At 43.9% G+C, this 23,709-nt stretch overlaps 2 protein-coding genes across 8 annotated transcripts in view; one reads left to right on the top strand and one right to left on the bottom strand.

Annotated features, from left to right (window-relative positions):
* The first annotated feature begins 35 nt into the window (after positions 1-35).
* Positions 36-13,656, top strand: foxk1 (forkhead box K1). The gene is made up of 9 exons (XM_069689696.1): positions 36-1,519; positions 4,819-5,034; positions 8,108-8,306; positions 8,435-8,581; positions 8,708-8,901; positions 9,157-9,329; positions 9,420-9,677; positions 11,120-11,293; positions 11,647-13,656. Exons 1-9 carry the CDS (start codon positions 1,074-1,076, stop codon positions 11,877-11,879), a joined length of 2,040 nt encoding a protein of 679 aa, XP_069545797.1. The 5' UTR covers positions 36-1,073; the 3' UTR covers positions 11,880-13,656.
* Positions 13,657-13,766: 110 nt separating this feature from the next.
* Positions 13,767-23,709, bottom strand: part of radil (Ras association and DIL domains) — a 28,851-nt gene continuing 18,908 nt past the window's right edge. For 4 of the 7 annotated variants that reach the window (XM_069689691.1, XM_069689693.1, XM_069689690.1 and 1 more), the window contains 6 exons: positions 23,542-23,692; positions 22,265-22,491; positions 21,352-21,727; positions 18,085-18,137; positions 16,255-16,394; positions 13,767-15,961 (listed from right to left, as the gene is read on the bottom strand). In XM_069689691.1, the coding sequence (XP_069545792.1) occupies positions 15,862-15,961; positions 16,255-16,394; positions 18,085-18,137; positions 21,352-21,727; positions 22,265-22,491; positions 23,542-23,692 (1,047 nt within the window). In that variant the 3' untranslated portion in view covers positions 13,767-15,861. Of the gene's footprint in view, positions 15,962-16,254; positions 16,395-18,084; positions 18,225-21,351; positions 21,728-22,264; positions 22,492-23,541; positions 23,693-23,709 lie in introns of all 7 variants that reach the window. The other 3 variants (XM_069689688.1, XM_069689687.1, XM_069689689.1) reach the window with 1 other exon arrangement.

Genomic DNA, 23,709 nt, shown 5'->3' with positions numbered 1-23,709 from the left:
TACAGTTGGGATTCGGGAAATGTCACAATTTATAGGTTCCTGAAAATCACTGCAATCTGTGACATGACACCAGACATTCCTTTAGGCACCCAGACTGTTTAATATCGAACATAATGTAATATACCGATGTGTTTTTATAGACTGGAGATTTGGTCATACATCTATTTATTTTAAGATCAGGCTGCACACATATATTTATTTTTTACTTCTTGTAGAAAACCTTGCCCGCTGATATAAATTTATTCAAACCAGCAATCCTCGAAACACATGAAAGTGAAACTTTGAAATAAATGATCAATTGTAAATCTCCACATAGCACGAAACTCCAGTTTCCTGATGTGAAGACATGAACAGCAGCCTGTCGACCGATGACCCGGATGTGGAGTTCAGGGAGGAGAGAGGTAACAATATTGTGGTCTCCTCGTAGTTTCTTATGTCAGCATTATTATCATCCCAGATTTTGGAGATATTCTTGCCTGATATTTCTCAACTGCAACACACTGTGCTGCTTCATGAATCATTACACACCTCACGCACGTTACTATATTTGACGAGGTAACTTTTATTATTGTTTATTTGTGTTTTAAGTTCCTACCATGAAGCCTCCTAAATTGTTTCTGTGTTTGAAAGATGCTATAAAAAGAAACTAATTATGAATATTATTTAAAGGACATGCTTGCCTTAACAATCATACACCTGAACTAGTCCAGTCCATAGCAATATTGAGTGTATTGGATCCCACTTCAATTTCTATCTACGATAAGAATAAAAGTCGCAGCCCGGAGAGAATATTCAGCCGTGGTTTTACGAGAGGGATATTACACACAAAACAGATCCAAGTTGCTGTAACTGTGTGATTGTCATTATGCTGCTGGTTACGAGCGGGCCCTGAACGCAACACCAGTCCGGTTCCTGGAGGCTCCGCTCCCGTTCTTCCACCGACCCGGACTCCATGTTCTTCCGTCAGCCACGGAGCGAACAAGTGCCCTGGCCGAAAACTCTCACGTTGCAACTCTGTGTGTGCGAGGAGTAAAGTGTGCGTGCGTGTACGTGTGTTGACCCTCCGAAAGAAGATGGCAGACTACCGGGACGACACCGGAGCTCGAGCACTGCTGGCTTTGCAGTCGGCGCCGTGCAGCCCCGTGCGCGTCGCGGTGACCTCGCACGCTTATCTCCAGCCCTCGCTCGCCCTCTTGGGTCCTCCGCTGATGGAAGCCCGCACCGATGCCGGGATTCTTCCTGTGCGACTCGCCTCTACTCCTCCAAAGGCCCTGGCCAGACTCGAGGGCCGGGACTTTGAGTTTGTCATGCGCCAGAGGATGGTGACCATAGGCCGGAACTCTTCTCACGGCTCAGTGGACATCAACATGGGTCACTCGAGTTTCATTTCACGGCGACACCTGCAGATCACCTACGAGGAGGCGGGTGGTTTCTCTCTCCGGTGCCTGGGCAAGAACGGCGTGTTCGTCGACGGAGTGTTTCAACGGAGAGGGGCGCCGCCGCTACCGCTGCCCAGAGAGTGAGTGCAGGCAGATAGCATAGCCACCATCGACTGGCTTAGATTTTTGTTGTTTATCCATCATTGAATCATTGAACACCCGAAGCGACTGAGCCGAACGGTTAAACCGTAATGTGCACACATTTAACGCATCTTTTAATACTTTTACTCTCTAAAACACGGGGAGGCAATTCAGACGCGCACCGCGTTTTGAAGGACCCGGACGGGGGACGTGGTCCGACGGGGAGACGGGGCTGGTCACGACACCCCTCTTAGTTTCGATTCGGAGCTGCAAGTCGCTGTAAATCTCAGTTTGAATAGCGAATCGCGAACACGTCGAGCCGATACGTCGTCGTGCCGAGTCCCCGGTGAAACCTGAATTGTTTGTTTCCCGGGAGGCCTCCGGGGACCCCGGGGTCTCCACGCCGCCGTTCACCCCCCCGGAACCACCGGAGCTACTTTTAGCATTTAGCAAACTTAGCTTCTCTTTTTTTCTCCATTTGGCCCTTAAAAAAAAAAAAAACCCAAGCTTCTCTGCAAATGTTTGAACAAAAGGTTCCGTCAGTCGATATTTCCCCCACATTGCCGTTTTTGTCAAGTTGTTGTTAAACTAACTTGCTGAAAAATAATTAAAAACTTGTATTTAATTTTGAACATTTAAGTGTGTAGTCGCTGGTCAACGTGGTGTCTCTAGTAGTCAGGGCTGTTTGTCGGCTCCGAGACGAGCTGGCTGAGAGCCAGCGTGTCAACATGAATGTAAACAAACCCCGACAGGCTCATCTCACGAGTCTTGTGGGAAGAGGTATGTTTGGTTGAACTTTTTTTTTTTATGCGTGTTTGTTTGTGCATCAATGCAGCCATGTGGGTGTTTGAATATTAGGTTTAGTTGTACTGTTGCAATGCCACTAGCACATTTTAAATAGTTCACCTGGTTTGTTTATTACAGTTGCAATGTTTAAAACAAAAACAAAAAAAGAAATCTTTTGACTTTGCATGTTGTCAATCACAGGGTGGAGGTGGGAGGAGGAGGAGGTGGAGGAGGAGGTGTGCGGGGTGTCCTCATCCTCTCTGATTGGCTGTCGAGACTGTTTTGGGGTGTGTCTGGCACTGAACAGGAAGTGCAGGCTGGAACGACATCCTCGTTGCAGGCGCACATGGAGTAAACACAAGACTCAAACCGAGGCCACATCCACCACTGTGCCGATTTACATCTGGATGAGAGCAATTAAGAAGTCGGTGAAGCTGTCCTGGTTACTATTTTAAAGTCTTCATCACATTGTGACTCTTAATCAGCAGAAAGACACTTTGATATCAGTAAAGAGACACTTTAGCCAAGATTACATTATTTTTTTTAAGATTTGTAATTTATTTTAGAGCTAGTGACCAATAACAGCTGTTTTAGTGTTTATTAATCGAGCAGTTATTTTTTTATTAACTGTTGAATGTAAAATATGTTCAAGAAAGCTTTCAAAGAAAGCCTCTAATATTTCTTAAAACCCAAGTGGTGTTGTCAAAATGTTTGTTTTTAACATACCAACCAGAACTCCAACACCCAAAGATATCCAGTTTGATATATTCATTCATTAGTCATTCAAGAAGCTTAAACCAGCAACTGTTTGGTAAATTTGCCTGCAAAATGACTAAAACGTTGATGATTGTCAAAATAGTTAGCAGATTAGTTTCCCTTAAGTTAACTGATCAATTTATCTATGAAAGGTTGCAGCTCCAGTTTAATCTTACAAAACTGCCAAAACTCTGTCAGATTTATCTGGGACGCAGTGAATTTTAAGTCCCGCCTGAAGTTCTGGATAACACAGAGACCTGGACTGATTTATATTTTTTAATCTTCATTGTCATTGTCCTGCTGTATGATAAATCTTCTTCCAAGTTCTTTTCAGGCTGCAGCGCATTTTCTTTAGTTTTATTTTACTGCATTTTGTTTACATTCTCAAACTGGCCTGCAGCAGCAACACCTCCACACAGTGTGACACGACCACCTCAATGTCGAGCCCTCGTGTGTGTGTGTGTGTGTGTGTGTGTATGATGGCAAAGAAGCTTAGTTTTGGGTGCGATCAGGCCGCTGAACCTTCTCCGACGTTGTCTCGAGAGTCTCTCATGTTCCCTTTAGCAAACACTCGTGTCATGTGAGTCCTTTCAACAGTGGCTTTCTCTTCGCTGCTCAGGCATTCAGCTGAGGCCGATGGAGGAAAGAAGGAAAAGCTGTCTCTCTCGGTCTCAGCCGTGGGACCCTGTAGCTCCGTCAGCTGCCACAGGCCTGCGTCCTCCTTCAGTAGTCGGGCTCTGCTTGTGTTAATAGATCCGGTGTTGGAATTACAGTTGGCAGTTTTTCAGGAGAGAAATGAGAGTAAATATATGGAACATTTATTCCATACTTTTATCCCAGACCGGTGTCTGTCGGCCTGAGCTTCTGGTTGGATGCAGCTCAGCAGCCCGACGTTCGGTAGCGCTTCGCTTTCTTGTTCAAAGACCACGACAGGACCATCCTGCTGTTAGAAAGACGACCCTGAATACACAAACCTGCTGCCTATGTCTGCTGTGAAAATAAAAACTGTTTACATCAGTCATTACGGTTCTATTGTAAAACAGTTACCAAATCCTTCACGCGTATAATTATATTGGAAGGGTTTGTTTGGGCTTGAACTAACTTGGGCTGCTGACTGATCCTTAGTTTTACTGAGGCAGTTGTCCAGACCTGCTGGAAGCACAAGAGAAAAGGAAACGCAGGCCAGCGGGTTTATTGCGAAGTCTTCAGCAGTTTAGTTCTTTTCGTCCGCAACAGATGGTTAGATGTTGTTTATACCATAAACACACCCCTACAGTTATGTGGGAAGTGTCATCGCTTAAATATTTCTAAATCAGAGGAGAGCTACGCTGTACCTGTGACACGTATGTTACTCACTGTGTTACTTCAGACATTTAATAATAATGAGTTTGGTCTTATCCTTGCAGACAGTAATTGACAGAACAATCTCACCAAAAGACCCATTTAGCAGCCACTTTTGTTTTCAGTGAAATCAAACCATCTGTTGTCACGGTGATGTCAATTTTTCAAATGTCTATGTACCATAGCTCTTTAAGATGAGAAGTTTTAGTGTCCAAAGAAAAGTCTGTGAAGTGCTCATCTGTATTTATATATTAATGCGACAACAACCGGGCTGTCTATTGTCTGAAGATGTTGCGACGTGATCAAAAGCGCCAGAACACTGTTTACATGATGTTTTAATGTTAAACCGACAGTCATTGTTGAAAAGCGGCTGAACTGGTATCCGTTTCTGTCCTGCGTCCCTCCTGCTCTCCAGGTGTGTGTTTCGTTTTCCCAGCACCATAATCAAGATCCAGTTCATGTCACTCCTGGAGGTGGAGGAGCACAGAGACCAGGAGCAGCCGTCTCTTTCCTCGCGCCCGCTCCTGCCCCACATCTCCCCTCTTAAAATCTGCATTCCCACCATGCAGCAGAATGAGGACCACATCAGGGCGTTTGGCTCCCCGCTGCCGTCGCCCACGGGCACCATCAGGTAACCCCTCATAAACACGCACGTACAGCAACGGGCGCACGTTCATGAAAGCCAACGCGGCATGTGACGTACACGCTTCATAAATGCCAAGCAGGTTGTATGTGATTTGGCAGTCAGAGCCAGTGTTTTTTTATCTGTATTGATCTGTACGTGGAAGTGATTTATTGTAAACAAATCTTCAGTTCATTGTTTGGTCTGTTTAAGCTCAGTGCCAAACTTTCTCTGGTTGTGAGTTCAGGTAAATAATCAACTAAGAGTCAAATTAATATTATTTGATTACTAACAGAAGATCGCTGCCAATTTGATATTTGTAATTTTATGATAAAAAAACAAACAGAACATCCTTTATTCCACCTCCTCCAGTGTGGACCTTTTCTGCTTTTCTTTATTTTATGTTACATTACGTAGACTAGTAGTGGAACAGAGCAAAAATTACAATTAACCTGATAACACAAATAAAACAAATGTGACCGGAGAGGCGAGGAAGCTATAGACTTAAACAATGGACTATATAAATAAATCAAGTAAATAGGTAATACATGTCAGTATAAAACATATCTAATGAAGCCTTTAATGATGTGTGAATTAAACATCGGTATTTTACATTTTATATCCTTCTCTTTAAAATGAAATGAGCGTCAGTGAAGGAGGGACATAAAACAGTGAGATCATGAAGAAGATGACATTGGATGACCCTTTAAGTAAATAATTTATGCCAAGAAAATGTGGACATTCACCTGAAGTCAAAACCTATTAACAACACAGCACTTTAAAACTCAGCTGTGTCTCTGCATGTCATGTGATGATTATACAGCCAGTGCTTAAGGTCTCCCGAGTTTATGGATATTTACCTCCATAGTTTCCTTTTGTTTTACTGATGTTTACATGAGTTTATTGCCCTGATGATATCCTCTCTGGTTGAAGAATTACTTATCAGGTGCTGCAGTATTTAAGTTCACATGGAAACCTGCAGTCTAAAGAACGAGCACATGTTTGAAAAGCTCTGCTCTATAAATGTATGGGGCATGTGTGGTGTTGCTGTGCGTGCCCCCTCTGGTGGTCTATGTCTGTACCTGCATCACAGATCCCCACCAATGTCAGCTTGTGTGTGCATGCCTTATATGGGATGGCTGCAGCTTCGAGGTGTGTGATTGGCTATCGGGGAGACTGTTTTGCCTGTAGGCCCTTTTTCCGTCCATTCGTGGTTTCCTTTTCAGAGCTCCCCCACCCTCGACCCCCCGCCCCCACCTCCACCCTCGACCCCCCACCCCTTCACCCCCCTTCACCCCCTCCTCCCCACTCCCACTCGGCCTTCGGCTCCCGTTCTGTTGCACGTGGACACATAACGGACACGGAGGAGAGACGCTCGCTCACGCATCTCTGCAACACTTTCGCTGTGGCCTTTTTCGGGCAGATAGTTGTGCCACCTTCCTCACCAGCGGCCACATACGGTACATACATACAACAGAGGAGCATTGTGTGAAAAGCACGTGCTCCCGCTTAAAACCCCAACAGTGTGCTAAGAGTCACTTTTCCTGTTTGGCAACTTAAATGAACTGCATAAAACAACATTGTTCTTCTTCTGCCAGCGTGCACACTTGTACTGCTGGCCCATGTAAACATGCAGAGGGGCTGAAGTGGTTGTTGGTAGAGTGTCGGGAGAGGGAAGGGGGGCGGTGGGAGGGAGGGGGGGGGATGGGGCACATGTACGTTTTAATGAAGTTTTATGGATCCAATGACATTTTTGTACTTGTGTTCCCGAGCAACATGAGACGTTTCTGTTCGTCTTCATTCAGTTTTCAACACAGCATTTATCAAAACAGAGCCTGCAGCCTGCTTTCTCCAGCCAAACACTACAAACATATTCTGTGTGTGTGTGTGTGTGTGTGTGTGTGTGTGTGTGTGTGTGTGTGTGTGTGTGTGTGTGTGTGTGTGTGTGTGTGTCTCTCCCTGTTTCCGTGGCTCTCTGTTGCCAGAGCTAAATCAAAGCCTACTGACTCTCCCAGAAACCAGTGTTTACTTTACTAACAGAAGCAGGTGTGTGTGTTGTATAATAAGTTACCGGGTTTCTCCGTGTTTTCTCTCCCAACAGCAACAGATCAAATCGAGTTAATAATTAACAAACTTTTAGGTATTTTGCTTGTTATTGTGTGTTTTATGGTCACTTTGTGTTCAATGCACCATTAAGCTGTGCTCTCTTATTTTTTTTTATTTTTTTCAATTAATTATTGTGTAAAAAAAGAAAGCGTGTCTTTGTTGGAGAGTTTATTTTGAAATTGTCAAGTTTTATTAGATAAAACTGCTGTTAATTAAATACAAAAAAAAGTAAACTGGAAATCGTCAGGCATACAGTGCTCATCAAAATTATGATAACTATACAGTACAATTTAAGAACATTTAAACACCTGTATATAATTATGTAGTAAATATAAAGAGAGAAATGTTTTTAGGTTTGACTGTTTTGGTCTCAAATTCAAAACTCAAAACATCAGTCTCACTCTGCAGTTATCTTTGTTTTGCAGGTTACTGTAACTATTATGGAGATATTTATTCCTCTTTGTAAATTTCTTTCTTATTAAGATTTGATCAAATAAAAAGCAAACTTTTTTGTAAGACCTTCAAATTTTGTAGAAAATGCTTCAGTATTTAGAAAAATGGTAAAACTTAAATGTTGAGCAGAAATAGCAAAGCTTTTTTTTTTTTTTTTTTTACCCGTGGTTTCATGGGGCCTTTATATTGTTATTGTTAGAGTGTCAGTTTCACTTCACAAAAACATTTCTGCATGTTTGTGTGAATATTTATTAGTGATTGTAGAAATGTTTTGTCACACAGTTATTCTCTGTTTGGTGTCGTGACAGGGTTGTGCGTACATTTTGGAGCGTTTGATACACTGAACATCTGACTCCTCAGCTGACCCGGAGATAATGATGCCGTGAATTTGTGTCTGTAACAGTGATGAGTTGTGTCGCACTGACTCGAGATGAAATCAGTCTTGTTGTTTATGCTCTGCATTGCCTCCAGGAGCCTTCGACCGTGACGTTAAGCTTTAAACACTCTTTCCGCTCTTCTCCAGTGTTCCCAACTCTTGTCCAGCCAGTCCGCGAGGGGCAGGGTCGTCGGGTTATCGCTACGGACGAAACGTGACTACTGACCTCCAGTTAGCAGCTGAGTACGCCGCCAATGCCGTTTCTGAGCAGAGACGAAGCATTGCTGAGCAGAGAGGTGGGGGCAGTGAGCAGCGAGGGGAGTCAGCTGGTGGAGACAGCCCCAAGGTAAACGCCTCTAAAAACACCTAAACTTGATCACCTCTTTTTTTTTTTTTTAGCTTTAAAACCAGTTAATTGTACAATATGGTATTGAGGATGCGCGTTTGTTTATGCTTGTGTGTCGTTTGTTCCAGGATGACTCCAAGCCTCCTTATTCCTATGCACAGCTGATAGTGCAGGCCATTTCTTCAGCTCCAGACAAACAGCTGACTCTCAGTGGCATCTACGCCCACATCACCAAACACTACCCTTACTATCGCACTGCAGACAAGGGCTGGCAGGTGGGGCTTCGCTTTTATCCAACTTCTGTTTGATTAAATTGGAGCAGATGTTGTATATTTTAGCTCCTTGACTCTGTCTGTGTTCAGTGTCGAAATGTCCTGTGATTATTTTTTTTGTCCCTCCAGAACTCAATCAGACACAATCTGTCACTGAACCGCTACTTCCTGAAAGTGGCCCGCTCTCAGGATGAGCCCGGGAAAGGAAGCTTCTGGCGTGTGGATTCTGCCTCTGAGACCAAGCTGGTGGAACAAGCCTTCAGGAAAAGACGGCAAAGAGGCGTGGCTTGCTTCAGGACACCATTTGGACCTCTGTCTTCAAGGTAGTGTCTTCAGATGGTCACCTGTGACCTTCAGCTGTGCACGCACACGCACACGCACGATAGCCCGGTTAACTCTTTCTCCCTTCTCTCTGCTTCTACTCCCGGCTGTCATTTGATTGGACAGAACAAAGTAAGTCTGGTTTTGAGGTTAGCTGGTTCAGCAGCATGTGCTGGCAGCGAGGGGCTCCATGTGTTACTAGAAGCCTGATGGTTAGTTAATCGGTTTCTCCCCTTTCTATTTATTTTGTCACCCAGGAGTGCCCCCGCATCCCCGACCCACCAGGGACTTCTTTCTCCACCATCCAGCGGGCTGCAGACTCCTGAATGTCTGAGCAGGGACGGCTCTCCCATCTCTCACGACCACCACGAACAGCTGGCTAACAAGCTGGCGTCTGTACCCGAGTACAGGTATTCTCAGAGCGCACCAGGTGAGCGTGCACGCAGGCGCACACGCACGAACACAAAACACATGCGAGACACAGACTTGGGTAACACCGTTTGTGTCGGTCTCTGCACAGGTTCTCCAGTCAGCGCTCAGCCCGTCATCATGGCTGCCCCCCCCCACCCGACAGTGCTGCCCTCAGGCCTGGGGAAAGCCCTGGCTTTATTTCCTGGGGGCGGCGGCCAAATCCAGCCCATCCATGTGCTCCAGAACCCCACTCAGTCCTCCGTCACCATGCTGCGCGTGGTTACCAGCGCCCCCCCGCCTTCCAACCCTCCAAATGGGTACAGCGCCCCCAGTGTTGGAGGAGTAGACAGCAACAGTGATCTCAGAGGTAGAGACACGTGAAATCCCTCGTAATGTTTGTCTCTTTTTAAATGTGTCGAGCATCGTTTCTTCTCTGAAGATACAGACAGGTGACATATTTCAGGGAAAACCTGAACGCTTGATCGGCTCTGTTTCGCCATTGGGGACATTTGCTGCCATGGTTTGGGTCCACTTTTCCCTCATCAGAAGGGAAAGACTGCAAATCAATATAAATTCGTCCCGATTGATCACCTTTTACACTGCGATGAAACATCCTGGTGGGAGTGTTTGTTCCAGGATGACGGCGCCCTCATCCACTGGGCACAAGGGGTCACTGAATGAGTTGATGAGGTGTGAATCACATGCTGTTGCCTTCAAAGTCACCAGATCTCAAACCTAGGTGAACACCTGTAAGAGGTTTTGGACTAATACGTGAGACCGTGCGAAGGAACAATGTTTTGGAAGGTTTTGGTGTTCATCCCTCCGGTAGACGTCCAGAGACTCTTGAGAATCACTGCCAAGCAGCTTAAGTTGTACCCTTCACACGTCGTGCCCCAACACCTCACTAAGACACTCAGTGTTGCTTTTTCCTTTAATCTGTCACCTGTCTGTGTATCAAAACTGTCGCTCCCTTTCATTTTGTCGACCCGTGTGTATATTGCGAATGAAGCGGGTTGGTTCACTGCTCCTGTCCTGTAGTCACAGCTTTAGTGTCCCGTTTCAGAGAGCAGTGAGGCAACATGGTTTGAGTTAAGATCCAAGATTGGCAGTTTTCTCTTAAGTTTGTGGGAGACTTGTGAATGTGTTTGATGAGGGTACAAATATGTAATTTTACAGAATGTTTGTGTACAAGTTGTGTAAAATTTTTCAAGAATTTAGAGAAGTTAGAGCAGATAAATAGCACCCCCCCCCCCAAGAAAAGCTTAAAGACACCACTTGGGAACAACATGAAATAAGAGGAATCATTTTATTTGTTCTGATTATTTGTTTGTTATTTGTTTGTGCATGATGTTTGCATTAATTTGGTTTATATAGTGTGACGTTTGCTGGAACCCCTGAAGAGACGAGGCTTTGTTTGTTTGTCGTGAGATCGAAGTCCATTTCACAATCTTGTATCTTAACTCAAACCACATTTTATGATGATTTAGGAGCTACACTTTTTTAGGACAAAGTCATTCATTTCTGATAAAAAAAATAAAAAAAATTTAATATGTTGAGCTTAGGCCAGAAGGCAAAGTTTTTTTTTTAATGTTTTTTTTATATTGTCATCTCATTGTTTGAAGTTAAGTTCACTTCTCACAAATGTTTAATTACTGCATCGATATTTGTGATGTATTTTAAGTCCACGTCGGTCGGAAATTTCAAGGTAGTCTACCTGATAAAGTTGCATGACTAAACGGATCCAAGCAGATTTTTTTTGATAAACATTCATGATGCTGTTAACATGTTTGAATTGTACGTTTCCCTCAGAAGTCCAGCTGAACAGAGAGCGAGTGATCCAGACTCTGGACAGCGCGGTGCAGGCTGTCGAAGGACGTCACTTGACCCCAGGTTTACATCAACTTCCTGTTCGCCCCGTCACCCAGAATGGCAAACACACCATTACTGCTGTCGCCACAGCAACCAGCCTTGTAAATGCATCTGGTAAGATTATTTTTAATTTTTTTTTATTTCAGCAGTAACTGCCGTGCACATTGAGCTGTCATGATGATGATGAAGATGATGTATTTTTTTTTTTTATCCGCATCATCACAAACGCAAACAATCTAAGTCGACACTGTATCTAGTGTGCAGCTCAGCTGTTCGTCTAATGTCTCTTTTAATGTGTACAATCTAATGGAACTGTTAAGAAATATAATATCGTGCGTCTCCCAGCTCTGTCTGATGGCTCAGAAGGACAATAAGCACACGTGGACGTGGACAGCACGTCTTAAGAACTGGTTCCGAGAGGCCCTTAATGGTGCTAACATGTCCTGTTCCTCTTCTTTCCTCTCCAGGCCTCAGTAGTCCCCTCCAGATCCTGGCTGCCCAGGCCTCCAGCTCCCCTCCGGTGCTGGTGAGCAGACAGCCCAGCGCAGAAACTTTAGCTGGCCAACCGGGCGAGACCCTGGCCAAGCGGCCAAAGATGGAGGACGAGGGCGGGACTGAAACTGCTCAGCATCAAGTCGCGCCGGCCCAGCAGCCTGTCATTGTTGCCATGACATCACAAACCCACGACCCTCGGCAGTAACACGCAGGGCCTCTTACCAGGTACCCAACGGACAGCCTCTATCCTCTCTAACGCTTCGCCTTTTATACTCATTTGATATGACTGCAGCCAACATGGCAGTCTCTCAGAAGGGAATTCAATTGTAAGGAACATATATTTTGGTCAAAACTAAATGAAAATTTTCAATTTCAAAACGGAAAGTAAATCTTTTAGGACTTTTTCAGCCTCAATCTTTCTAATGTAATCCATTATGCACAGAAAAGTAAGGACATGAAGCTTATTATGCATATTCAAATCTTTTCAGCACTACTTTTACTAGGTGCATGTTGGATAATATCTCGGATACAACCTTTTCTCGTGTTGATGGATGAGATGCATTGCTTGTTATCACTCTCAGGCCAAAGAACTCACCTCTCCTGCACTTCTGATTCGAGTCACTGCCTGATTTAAAACCAGGGAATGTATGTTCAGAGATGTGAATGGCCTGCATTTACAGAAGAAGCTGTGATAATTAGAGTTGATTTATTTGTGTCGTGGACAGAAAGGTAGACCAGGTTGATAAGGCCTGGGAGACTGTTAAAAGAATATGATTGTACTCTCTATAAGGCTATCCTCGGAGGATAAAGTGACATGGAAAAAAAAAAAAAAAAAAAAAAATCCAAACGGGTCGTCTCGGAAAAGAAAAGACCAGAATGAGAGACGGACGTGAGGAAATCCAGGGCTGACAAACCGGTGGTTTGCAGTTTTGGCTTCGTTTCGCTCGGTTCGGTTTCTAAAGCTGCCCCGCGAAAGCGAAGCTGCGACACGATTGGACGGCAGAGTTTGGGCGGAGAAGGGCTAAACGAGGCAACTATTGATTGAAGTGGAGCTAACCTAATGTAGACGAACTGATTGTTGTTTTAATTTGTGTTCTTGTTTCAGTAGTGGTGAAAGGAGAAATGGAGCAGCCTGTGCGTCCAGTTTTGTTTGTCTTCGCACAGAAAAGCATTATTGTAATATTTCTTAAAGCCTTAAATATTTCTACGTTTTTTTTTTTCTTTTCTTTTCTTTTCTTTTTGTCATTTTCTTTTAACCTTTAGACAGCTTTACCGTTTTAGATTAACATAGCGCTTTAACAGTACACGGCAACACTACAACTTGTATCAGGTTTATCAGGGGAAAGGGGGCGGGACCAACACACGACCACAGATTTCAACTGCTCGTCTGTTTCTTTCATTCTCTTTGGTACTTTTGACATCTTCTCTGTTCTTGGCTCGGCTCTTTGTTTTTTTTTGCTTTTCACGTTTCCCTAAATTCATTTTTCTCTTCCTTTCTCCCAGTCTACCTCTCCCCTCCGAGCAGTCTTGTCTTTGCAGTCTCCACAGAGGCATCAAGCTGTTGGCAATTCCTGTCACAGACGCTGCCTTAATTAGATATTCTTTAGCACTTTCTCCCCCGCTCTATTCTCTCCTTTTCACCGCCTTTAGCTTCTCCGAATGTCCTCACACAGGCCTCGTTTTTTTTAGCTGGCAATCAGGCACAAAATTTCAGTGATTGTTGTCGCATATTAAAAGTAAGAAGAAGGAAAAAAAAAAAAAAAAAGCGTAATGAATGTATGCTGCTCTATCTGCTAAATGACAAAGCTATTTAGAAGGTATTCTTTCTTATTTTGGAAAAAATATTTTGCTATTTGTAAAAACGGCTGTCATCAGTACATTCTGGAAATAGAGAAGTATATGTATTTTTAAATGTTCCCGTTTTGGTGATTTGTTAAAATGTGTAGCAAAAATTAAAATTCCTCATTGACTTAAATATCAAATTGTCTTCTGTCATGTGAAAAGGCGTCGGCCGCGCTGGACCCACCGCTGTCAACACTGTTATTAACGTTTCATTTCGTGACTCTGGTCTCGACAATCAGAAAAACGCAAGTATCCAACAATCTTTATTTTTAAGTACCATCATTTTTAACAGCATAAATAAGGACCAGAGAAGAGTAAACATGCACGAGATCGATGTTGTACAAACCTTGAAATGCACAAAAATAAAATATTGCAAAGAAATTAAAAAATTGGAAGTAAAACAAAGCTGATTGGGGAAAATTATGCTGACGTCAAACACGTGAAGAAAGAAACGATAACCGGAAAACGCTGACGTGTCAAGTGCTGAACCAATGAGTTCATCTATAGTAAAATTGGCAAACAAAATGAGATTTGGTAAAAAGTTGTTGGGCTTTTTCCTCAGGTTTTCTGAATTTAACAGGCTCAAATGATTGAATTGAAAGAAGAACAGATTAATCGACAATGACGGTGGCGGCCTTAGAAAACGCCAGTTGTCCTGCTGCCCTTTGTAGGTGATAAAGTGTGTGTGAGGGGAGGAAGTCAGCCGGCGAAGAAAAGGCTTTCAAATTAAAGGTCACTGTTCTAGTTCGACCTCTTTCACAGAGTCAGTAGAGCCACATCACATTAAAACTAAAACATCCTGTCTGGTATTTAGCCATGCGGATGTTTGGGTTTTATTAGCACAGGTTTCTGGCTCCACCTCAACACAGCAAATTGACAAATTAAGTAAAAACGTCACCAGTCGATGATCTTTTTTTTTTTTTTTTTTTTTTTTTTTAATTATTTATGAAAATGATTGTGAGGTCGGTTCATTATTCAGATCAACTGAGGTTACTTTGTCTGAAAAGAAACACTTTTCCGTTCAACACCACTGTCTGGTTGGAGGCAGAAATCTCAGACTTGTAGCTCAAGACCTTAAATACCAACATCCCCTTCTGCAGGGCTAGATACCAAGTTCTTTGTTATTGTTGTCTTTTTTTGTAATTTGGGAGAACCAACCATTTCATCACTGTAAGCCTGAAACCATCTGTGTAAAAGGTAGGATGCATTCCCTCACTGCACAAACTGTATATTCCTGTTCGTAGAGCTCGAGATAAATACACGGTTTAAAGAAAAACGTATACAACCCATAACTGTTCATTCCAGAAAATACTGGCTCTTTTTTTTCTTTCCATCAGTAGGTTTTAGTGTTTACTGTCTGAAGATATTTCAGAAAAACAAAAAACAAAGGCGTTGTTCCCGAATTGGTTCCTCTTTTCAATGTTAAATATTTACAAACATCTATTTGCACTGCTGTTTTTACACACCAGGACTGTGCAGCTGAACCTCGCGTCTCGATGAACAAAGCACCCCCCCTCCCCCGGGGCGGCTGCACGTCCTCTGAAGTTCATCTTTTTTCCAGTGGAGTCGAGTGTGATGAGGTTACATGTGAGATGGGAGGTCTGCTTCCTCCGTATTTTTAATTCGCTCTCCGGTACAAAAGTTAACACTCATTCCCAAAAGTTTTGTCTACGGAGCGAGCGATGATCGTGCTCCGGGAGTCGCTGACAAACGGGTTTATAAAACACACCACTGTAAAAGCACTGTGTGAGACATCCAGCGCGCTCCGAGGCTCTGCTCAAGTTTGGTCTGCAAATGCTTTTTAAATTGTAAAGTACGTCCTCGGTGTGTGTGTGTCCGACTGTGTCTGTTTCACCATGCTGTTCACATCTGGAAATACTAATAAAAATGATTCTAAAATACGAGTGGAAGAAGTCCCACGTGCTCAGGGGGGGGTTGACCAACGAGAGTCGACTGTGCTTTAAACCACATTGGGCTGCGTTCGGGCTGGTTGGACCTCAAACGCCGATTAACGAGGCGACTTTCCTCGCTGTGGATTCCTTTGATGTCGCGGTGGGTTTTAGATTGCGTCTGTTGCACAAACCCAGCAGGAGGGAGCGCGAGGGAAGCGCGTCTGGCAGCTGCGGATGACGTCGTGGGGCGTTGTCTCCAGTTTGATTGATTGGCTTTGTGCTGTGCTGACGCGAGGTTTTCGCGTACATGTTTCATGTGGCGTTGGTAGGTCCGGTTGCGCGTCTCCGCGTGGACCCCGCTGATCGGTGCGCACGTCTGTAATCCCCCGTCGTTCCCCTTTCCCGCGCGGCGCGCTGCGCTGCGCGAGCGTCTCGGCCGGGCAGCGGAGGCAGTCAGCAGGAGGAGGCACTGATCTTCTCCGAGACCTCGGGGTCCGACTTGGCCACCAGGAAACGCAGTCGTCCCCCTCCCAGACGAATCAGATCCACCGCGCTGTGTGGAGCAGACGGGAGGAAGCGGAGGGGAGAGAGACAAGAGTCTGGTTACGTGAAAGCTCAGCAGAGACGGGAGACGGGGAAAGGACAACGGGGGCATCGCTGTCCGGGCTCGGACCGATCAATCTAAGTAATCAATTGGCTTAAGAGGCTGACAGCAGTGGGTATGGTTAACATTGTGGGGACGACTGCTCCCTCTGTCATCAGCGTCAATATCACCCAGGAGTATCATTCATCTCCACCAGCACATTGTTATCGGCACAAACGGCACAACTGCACTGCCCTCTGTACCTCTGGTAGTCCGCCCCGATCAGACTGGTCCCATTCACAGCCAGGATGCGGTCTCCGATCCTCAGCCTGCCGTCGGAAGCAGCGGGCCCGTCTGGGATCAGAGTCCGGATGTAAATGCCTGGAGCGTTGAGAGGAGTGTGCTGCAGGAGGGAGACGTGCTGGTTATTTAGCCTGCTGTCACGGACTACACTTAGCTGCTGTCCTTAAAAAAAAAATGACAGTCCAAACAAAGTATTTTGATCCGTTTAATGTCGTGTTCCCAATTCGTGTCAGAAAGGCAAACGACACTAAACAGAGAATAGATGGATGGATGGATGGATGGATATCTATAGATAGATAGATAGTTACTTCATTAATCTCCAAGGGGAAATTTTTTTCACTACAGCAGCATTTATAGATACAGGAAAGAAATAAAATAACAGTAAAAAATATTAAATATAAAAATGCACAGTATATACAATAAGTAGAATAAAATAAAATAGAATAATTAAATTAAAACTAACGAAACAATAGTGCAAAGTTTTTTAGTTTTTTTTTTTGTATATATATTTAAATAAACAAGAAAAACAGACAACGGTGTTATTGTTGTGTGATGGATTTTGCCAGAGGTGAGTTATTGTACAGTCTTATTGCAGCGGGCAGGAATGATCTCCTGTATCTGTCCTTGTCACAGCGGAGCTGGACGAGTCTTTTGGAGAACGTGCTCCGCTGTCCCCGCAGCAGAATGTAGGTCAAAGGTTTACTGAGGGATTCATTGTGGAGATCAAATAAAAAATAAAAAAAAAACGGTCTGTTTTACCAATTTGGAAATGGATCCAAAATTTTAACTGACAATCAGAACCCATCCCTGATAACAGAGCAGCCCAATTTGGGCCAACGGGCCAAGTTTGGCCCACACCTTCTTTGTTTGAGCCCGTCACGGCATTTGACAAGTTTGTGCTTATTGTCCTTATTTTTTAATCGCTGTGCTGTTAATTGCTCGAACTGTAAATTTTGTGCAGCTGAAAAGTACATGACATGATGCCGATGTACAGCATCTCGCTGTTAAGCTTCTCTGTCTCTGAAGGTTGATGGTGTTTTCTCTCCTGCGGATGCTCTTGTGCTGTTAGTGTGTCCTGCGTCACTGATGTTCGGCTGCGAGTCGAGATGAGATTAAAAATAGGAGGCAGCAGCACACTGACAAGTACAAATTTAGAAAGACCTGGTAAGACGACTGTTATTGACAATAATTCCTGCAAGCAAATACGAGTTTTTATGTGGATTAAAGAGTAGTGGTTTAATCATTCTGAAATATTACTTTAGATTTAGAATGAATGTCATTTTACAAAAATATTTATTTTTGGCCCGCAGCCCTCCTTCCAGATTAATCGTTGGCCATTTATAGTAAATAATTTGGGCACCTCTGCCTAATAATAACACTTTACTTAAACCAGGCAATTTAGTATTTATAAGCTGTACATAAATATTTTATTAATATTTTAAACGCACTAATGGTGTAAATTGATAGAATTAGTTTTGAAGCATCTTTTACTGGATGCTGGTATAGAAAGATGAAGACTATGATAAAGTTGTAATGATATTAAAGTTAGTTATGGCTGTTTGAAATAGTCTCCATAAGTAAACATTTAAAAATGTCCTTATTTTAGAGTATAACAAGGTTCAAATTATACACACACTGATTTCTTGAGCCTGTTCTCCAAACATTAGTAAAAAAAAAAATTAAAAAAAAAAAAAATTAAAAAAAAAAAAAAAAAAAAAAAAGCGGTTAAAAACACAGCTGAAACATGGATGGACCAGACACAACAGATATAAAACCTGTGTTTGACTCACCAGGCCGTCTATGAGTCCCATGCCCAGTCCGTAGGGTCCCTTGTCCAGTTCCACTACAAACACCACACACAAGTCATCAGGAAGGGAAGGGACGCCAGGGGAGGATACAGGGAAAGGAAACTCACACCCACTAATACACCCTGCAGAGGACATGGACAGCCAAAGGCACAAAACACACACAAACACACACACACACAAAAACACACACACACACACACACACAGGGTCTTGCTATGGGGTTGGACAAACAGAAGAAGTCTTGCTGTGCAGAAGACACACACACACACAGATACTGAGACACATGCCAAGGTGCAGCTGCAGAGCTGATTTAACACACACATGTGCTTCTGATATGAGCCTGCAGAGGTCACACTCGCTGCACTGAAAAGATGCTGCTGTCTTCTGAGAGACCAGCTGAAGCGTTTACACTTCAGAACTGCACCGACACTGCACAAAAAAAAGATGTGTACATTTAAAGCTGCGTGAAGTGATGTCTGGCCACTAGGGGGCAGAGGAGTTCCTGGACAAAAAAAAAATTCTTGACACAGTCGATTTGTTTAACGTGTTCGCAAACTAAACGCATCCAGTGGACAAACACGGTCTGCCGTTGGAGACGTGCAGTGCATCCGCAAAGTATTCACAGCGCTTCACTTTTTCCACATTTTATGTTACAGCTTTATTCCAAAATGGATTAAATTCATTTGTTTCCTCAGAATTCTACACACAATACCCCATAATGATAACGTTAATTTTTTTAATTTTATTTTTGCAAATCTATTCAAAATTAAAAAAAAAAAAATCACGTACATAAGTATTCACAGCCTTTGCCATGTCACTCAAAATTGAGCTCGGGTGCATCCTGCTTCCACTGATCATCCTTGAGATGTTTCTACAACTTGATTGGAGTCCACCTGGTAAATTCAGTTGATTGGACATGATTTGGAAAGACACACACCGTCTATATAAGGTCCCACAGTTGATGCATGTCAGAGCACAAACCAAGACATGAAGTCCAAGGAATTGTCTGCAGACCTCCGAGACAGGATTGTATCGAGGCACAGATCTGGGGAAGGGTACAGAACAATTTCTGCAGCATTGAAGGTCCCAATGAGCACAGTGGCCTCCATCATCTGTAAATGGAAGAAGTTTAGAACCACCAGGACTCTTCCTAGAGTCGGCCGCCCGGCCAAACGGAGCGATCGGGGGAGAAGGGCCTTAGTCAGGGAGGTGACCAAGAACCCGATGGTCACTCTGACAGAGCTCCAACGTTGCTCTGTGAAGAGAGGAGAACCTTCCAGAAGGACAACCATCTCTGCAGCACTCCACCAAGCAGGCCTGTATGGTAGAGTGGCCAGATGGAAGCCACTCCTCAGTAAAAGGCACATGACAGCCCACCTGGAGTTTACCAAAAGGCACCTGAAGGACTGTCAGACCATAAGAAACTAAATTCTCTGGTCTGATGAAACAAAGATTGAACTCTTTGGCCTGAATGCCAAGCGTCATGTTTGGAGGAAACCAGGCACCGCTCATCACCTGGCCAATACCATCTCTACGGTGAAGCATGGTGGTGGCAGCATCATGCTGTGGGGATGTTTTTCAGCGGCAGGAACTGGGAGACTAGTCAGGATGGAGGGAAAGATGAATGCAGCGATGTACAGAGACATCCTTGATGAAAACCTTCTCCAGAGCGCTCTGGACCTCAGACTGGGGCGAAGGTTCATCTTCCAACAGGACAATGACCCGAAGCACACAGCCAAGACAACAAAGGAATGGCTTCGGTACAACTCTGTGAATGTCCCGGAGTGTCCCAGCCAGAGCCCAGACTTGAACCTGATTGAACATCTCTGGAGAGATCTGAAAATGGCTGTGCACCGACGCTCCCCATCCAACCTGATGGAGCTTGAGAGGTCCTGCAAAGAAGAACGGGAGAAACTGCCCAAGAATAGGTGCCAAGCTTATAGCATCATACTCAAAAAGACTTGAGGCTGTAATTTCTGCCAAAGGTGCTTCAACAAAGTATTGAGCAAAGGTTGTGAATATTTGTGTACGTGTTATATTTTCGTTCTTTATTTTTAATAGATTTGCAAAAATGTTAAACAAACTTTTTTTCACTTGGTCATTATGGGGTGTTGTGTGTAGAATTTTGAGGGGAAAAAATTAATTTAATCCATTTTGGAATAAAACTGTAACACAACAAAATGTGGAAAAAGTGAAGCGCTGTGAATACTTTCCGGATCCACTGTATTTGCGAACAAGTAATGAATATTATCTCTCATTTGGACTTTTTCTGAGAAATAATTCAGGGTCTTAAGCAACAATTGCGCAATTCATGTCCTTGCCATTTGGTCCTGTGGAAACAGTGAACAGTAGGTTTGAATATACATGTAAAAAGAGCAGAAACAACACTGATGAGAGGACTGAGACTGCATCAAAGACAGTAGATATGGTATTGTATCAAACGTTTGAGCCAAAAGAGGCTGAAAAAATGTTTGCAAGTGACCTCATTTTCAAAACCTCTGATCATTTAATCCATTCATGTAAATGGTATTTATTTATTTAAGTAAATTCAGAGCGTCATTAATTTTGTGCAGTTGTCATTAACATCCAGTATGTTTATATGTCATTGGAAATGAAGATAAAGACAAAGCAAGAGAACATTTTTAGATGTTGTCTTGTATTCTAACACTGTTAACTTTATCTATGATAGCATGTGCTGTTTAATGAGCAGCATTGACATTTATGCACCATATGCACTACTGTACTAATAGTTTATTATGTGGGGATACACTAACCCTAACACTGTGATGATATTATTTATTCAGTGGACCAGGTATAAGCCATGACATCACTGATCAATGTTAAATCCAGTTCCTTCATTAATGCCTCATGTTACCTTACGTTAAAAAGTATTCCAGTGAGACTTACAGGTTTTAAATTTGAGGAAAAAGAGACCAGCGGCAGTGAATATTTGAGGTCTCTGAACTAGTGTTAGGAGAGAAATCGGTGCATCCCTAATATTGTGAAATCAACTGCAGGGTTTAAACTTCAAAATGCACATGGCGGGTGGACAAAAGAACAAAAACACCATAAAGTACGTGAAATAGTTCAAAACTGCTTGTGTGACGCCTCGTACGTTTTTTTCCTGTCTATTCAGACAGATTGTCGACTTCACAGTGATCATTTTAAAGTCCATTGATTGTGTTTTTTATGTGTGTTGCTCTCCTGTTTTTGTCATTTTGTCCACCTTGTGTATATAATTCAGCCTACCGTCCAGTCCATTGGTGATGAGTCCATTGGTCTTTTTGCACTCTGCCACAGTTCTGTTGGTGCAGCCGTTAGTCTGAACGTTGGTGCTGATGATCGACCCACCACCGCCGCCTCCTTCTGGGTACAGGGGGGTGTTGGGAGGGGTCAGGAGGCAGGACGGGTCGGGATTTACTGGTCGAGGATGGTGAGCGGTGCCGTTCCTTCTGAGGCTGTGTGTGTGGGATTGACCTAAGGGTCTGTCCCGTCCTCTCTCCTCCCCCGGCTCAACCGTCACCTCGTCTCCGGGACACCCAGAACGGGGACTGCTGTGGACCGGAGGCAACAACTCCCTCTGTGTCGGGACGGGACGGACAGACATTAGAAGACAATCTGAGATCTAAAGTGATGATGCAATGGAAGGAAAACAAATGTTCCTTTTATCTTTCACCTGTGATGACAGAGGACTGTTGTAGTAAAGCTTTGTTTTTAGTTACAATGTGTCAATTAGAGATGATTACAGTTTGATTCCATTGTTGTTTTGTAGAAAAATCCTCCACTTGTCATATTTGTGAATGTATAGTCTTCCTGTGTGTGCGTGTATGTATACATAGGAGGGTGCTGTAACACTAGGGATTATGGTCTAGTCAGCCGTTTCCACTAATTAGACTGCCTAAAGTCTAATCAGATTAACCATGATTTAACCATGTCTAGGTTTCTGTGAGTGAGTGAGTGAGTGAGTGAGTGAGTGAGTGAGTGAGTGAGTGTGTGTGGGTTGGCTGGAGTAGAGGGTTTTGTCTTTCATTTATGGGATTACAGGGAACTCCTCAACAACCACAGCTGCTGAGGCACAAGGCCTGGATTACTGCTAGGTGTGTGTATTTGACTGTGTGTGTGTGTGTGTGTGTGTGTGTGTCTCTCTCTCTCTCTCTCTGACCTGAACGTCCGGCCAGTCAGCTGTGTTGGTCCCATTGGAGTGTGTGTGCACACTGGGAGTGTTGGTGTGTGTCTGCGTCTTGGTGCGGAGCCCCCACAGGTAGTGGCGGATGTAGAGCAGCTGTCTGTAAATGCTGTCTTCCACACACTCGCTGTCCAGGTCCACTTTGAAGCCGGCGCTGGGCAGCACAATGGGAGGGTGGTTCTCAAAGCTCTCCAGGAGGTCAACTAGACACACACAGACTGATGTTAACGCATGTATGTACACACACACACACACACACACACACACACACACACACACACACACACACACACACACACACACACACACACACACGCGCGCAAGCGTATACACATCCATGTCGCTGCCGTCAGCCTATCATTCTCTGTTTTGCAGTTTTCACAGCTCAAATTAATTTATAAAGCTAATGAGGCTGCTATCTGCTTGTTACATTTTACTGTAGTTAATGTCCTCAGGTAAGTTTGGAAAATACCATTTTAGATGTCATACAATTTCCTGATTTGGCATTCACGCCAGCATCCAGTTATAGATTTTTAGAAGTATGACAGTTATTTGTTTGCACATGTATGCATCCTGTCCTGGTTTATGAACTCAAGATTATCTCTTATACTGGTGATAAGAGAGATGAATAACTTTTTGAAACTGTGCAAAATGAAATATTGTAACAATGATCTGTCATGTAGGCTGAAAGTCAGAGCAGGCAGTATAAAAGTGGTCTGCTCTGATATCGTGCCTTTTCACCTCAGCAGTCCCAAAGCGAGTCCTGAGTCGGAAACCAATAGTATCTCAGTTGCTACAGAAACGAGAGAGGACAGATGATCGGAGTCTGGGGGAGACGAATCACACACAATGACATGAGTAACCAAGTTTCTCTATGTATGCGCTGTAAATATATCCTGAATAATGAAAAGCAGGAAGTGAACCCCAATCAGGACACTGCGCATGTAAATGAATGCAGACTGACACTGGCTGCAGGAGATGTCCATGTTCTTATTCATTAGTAATTGTCTGTGCTCAGTCCTCACCTTCATTCTCCAAGAAGAAGCTGCTGTACAGCCTCAGTAAGTCATTACACCGATGACCTTTAGCTCGAGTCGGGCCGTAACAGTCGTCCAACCGTGAACTCAAGACATTGAGGCCAGCACGTACTGTAGCTACAGGCCGAGCTCGTAACACGAGGGCTTTATGTTGTCATTACGTTGTCAGTGCCTCTGACCGAAAAGAAATAAATTCATACACGTCCACAGGTTTACCTGTTCGGTATATGTACGCCTCGTCCTCGCTGCTGGGCTGCCATATTGGGACAGGGCCGATCTCTGCTGTGAGCTGGTACTGGGTGAGAATCCTGTGGAGCTGGACTGGTTTCAGAGTCGGGTGCTCACTAGACAACGCTCGCCAACCCACCTGCAGACACAGAGGAG

The sequence above is a fragment of the Brachyistius frenatus genome, unplaced genomic scaffold (assembly GCF_029030835.1).
Source record: "Brachyistius frenatus isolate BFR_SWC_R1_liver_20210118 unplaced genomic scaffold, ASM2903083v1 Contig_7, whole genome shotgun sequence".
Lineage (NCBI taxonomy): Eukaryota > Metazoa > Chordata > Actinopteri > Embiotocidae > Brachyistius > Brachyistius frenatus.
Note: the sequence above shows the minus strand (reverse complement) of the source record. Positions and strands in the feature narration are given on the sequence as shown.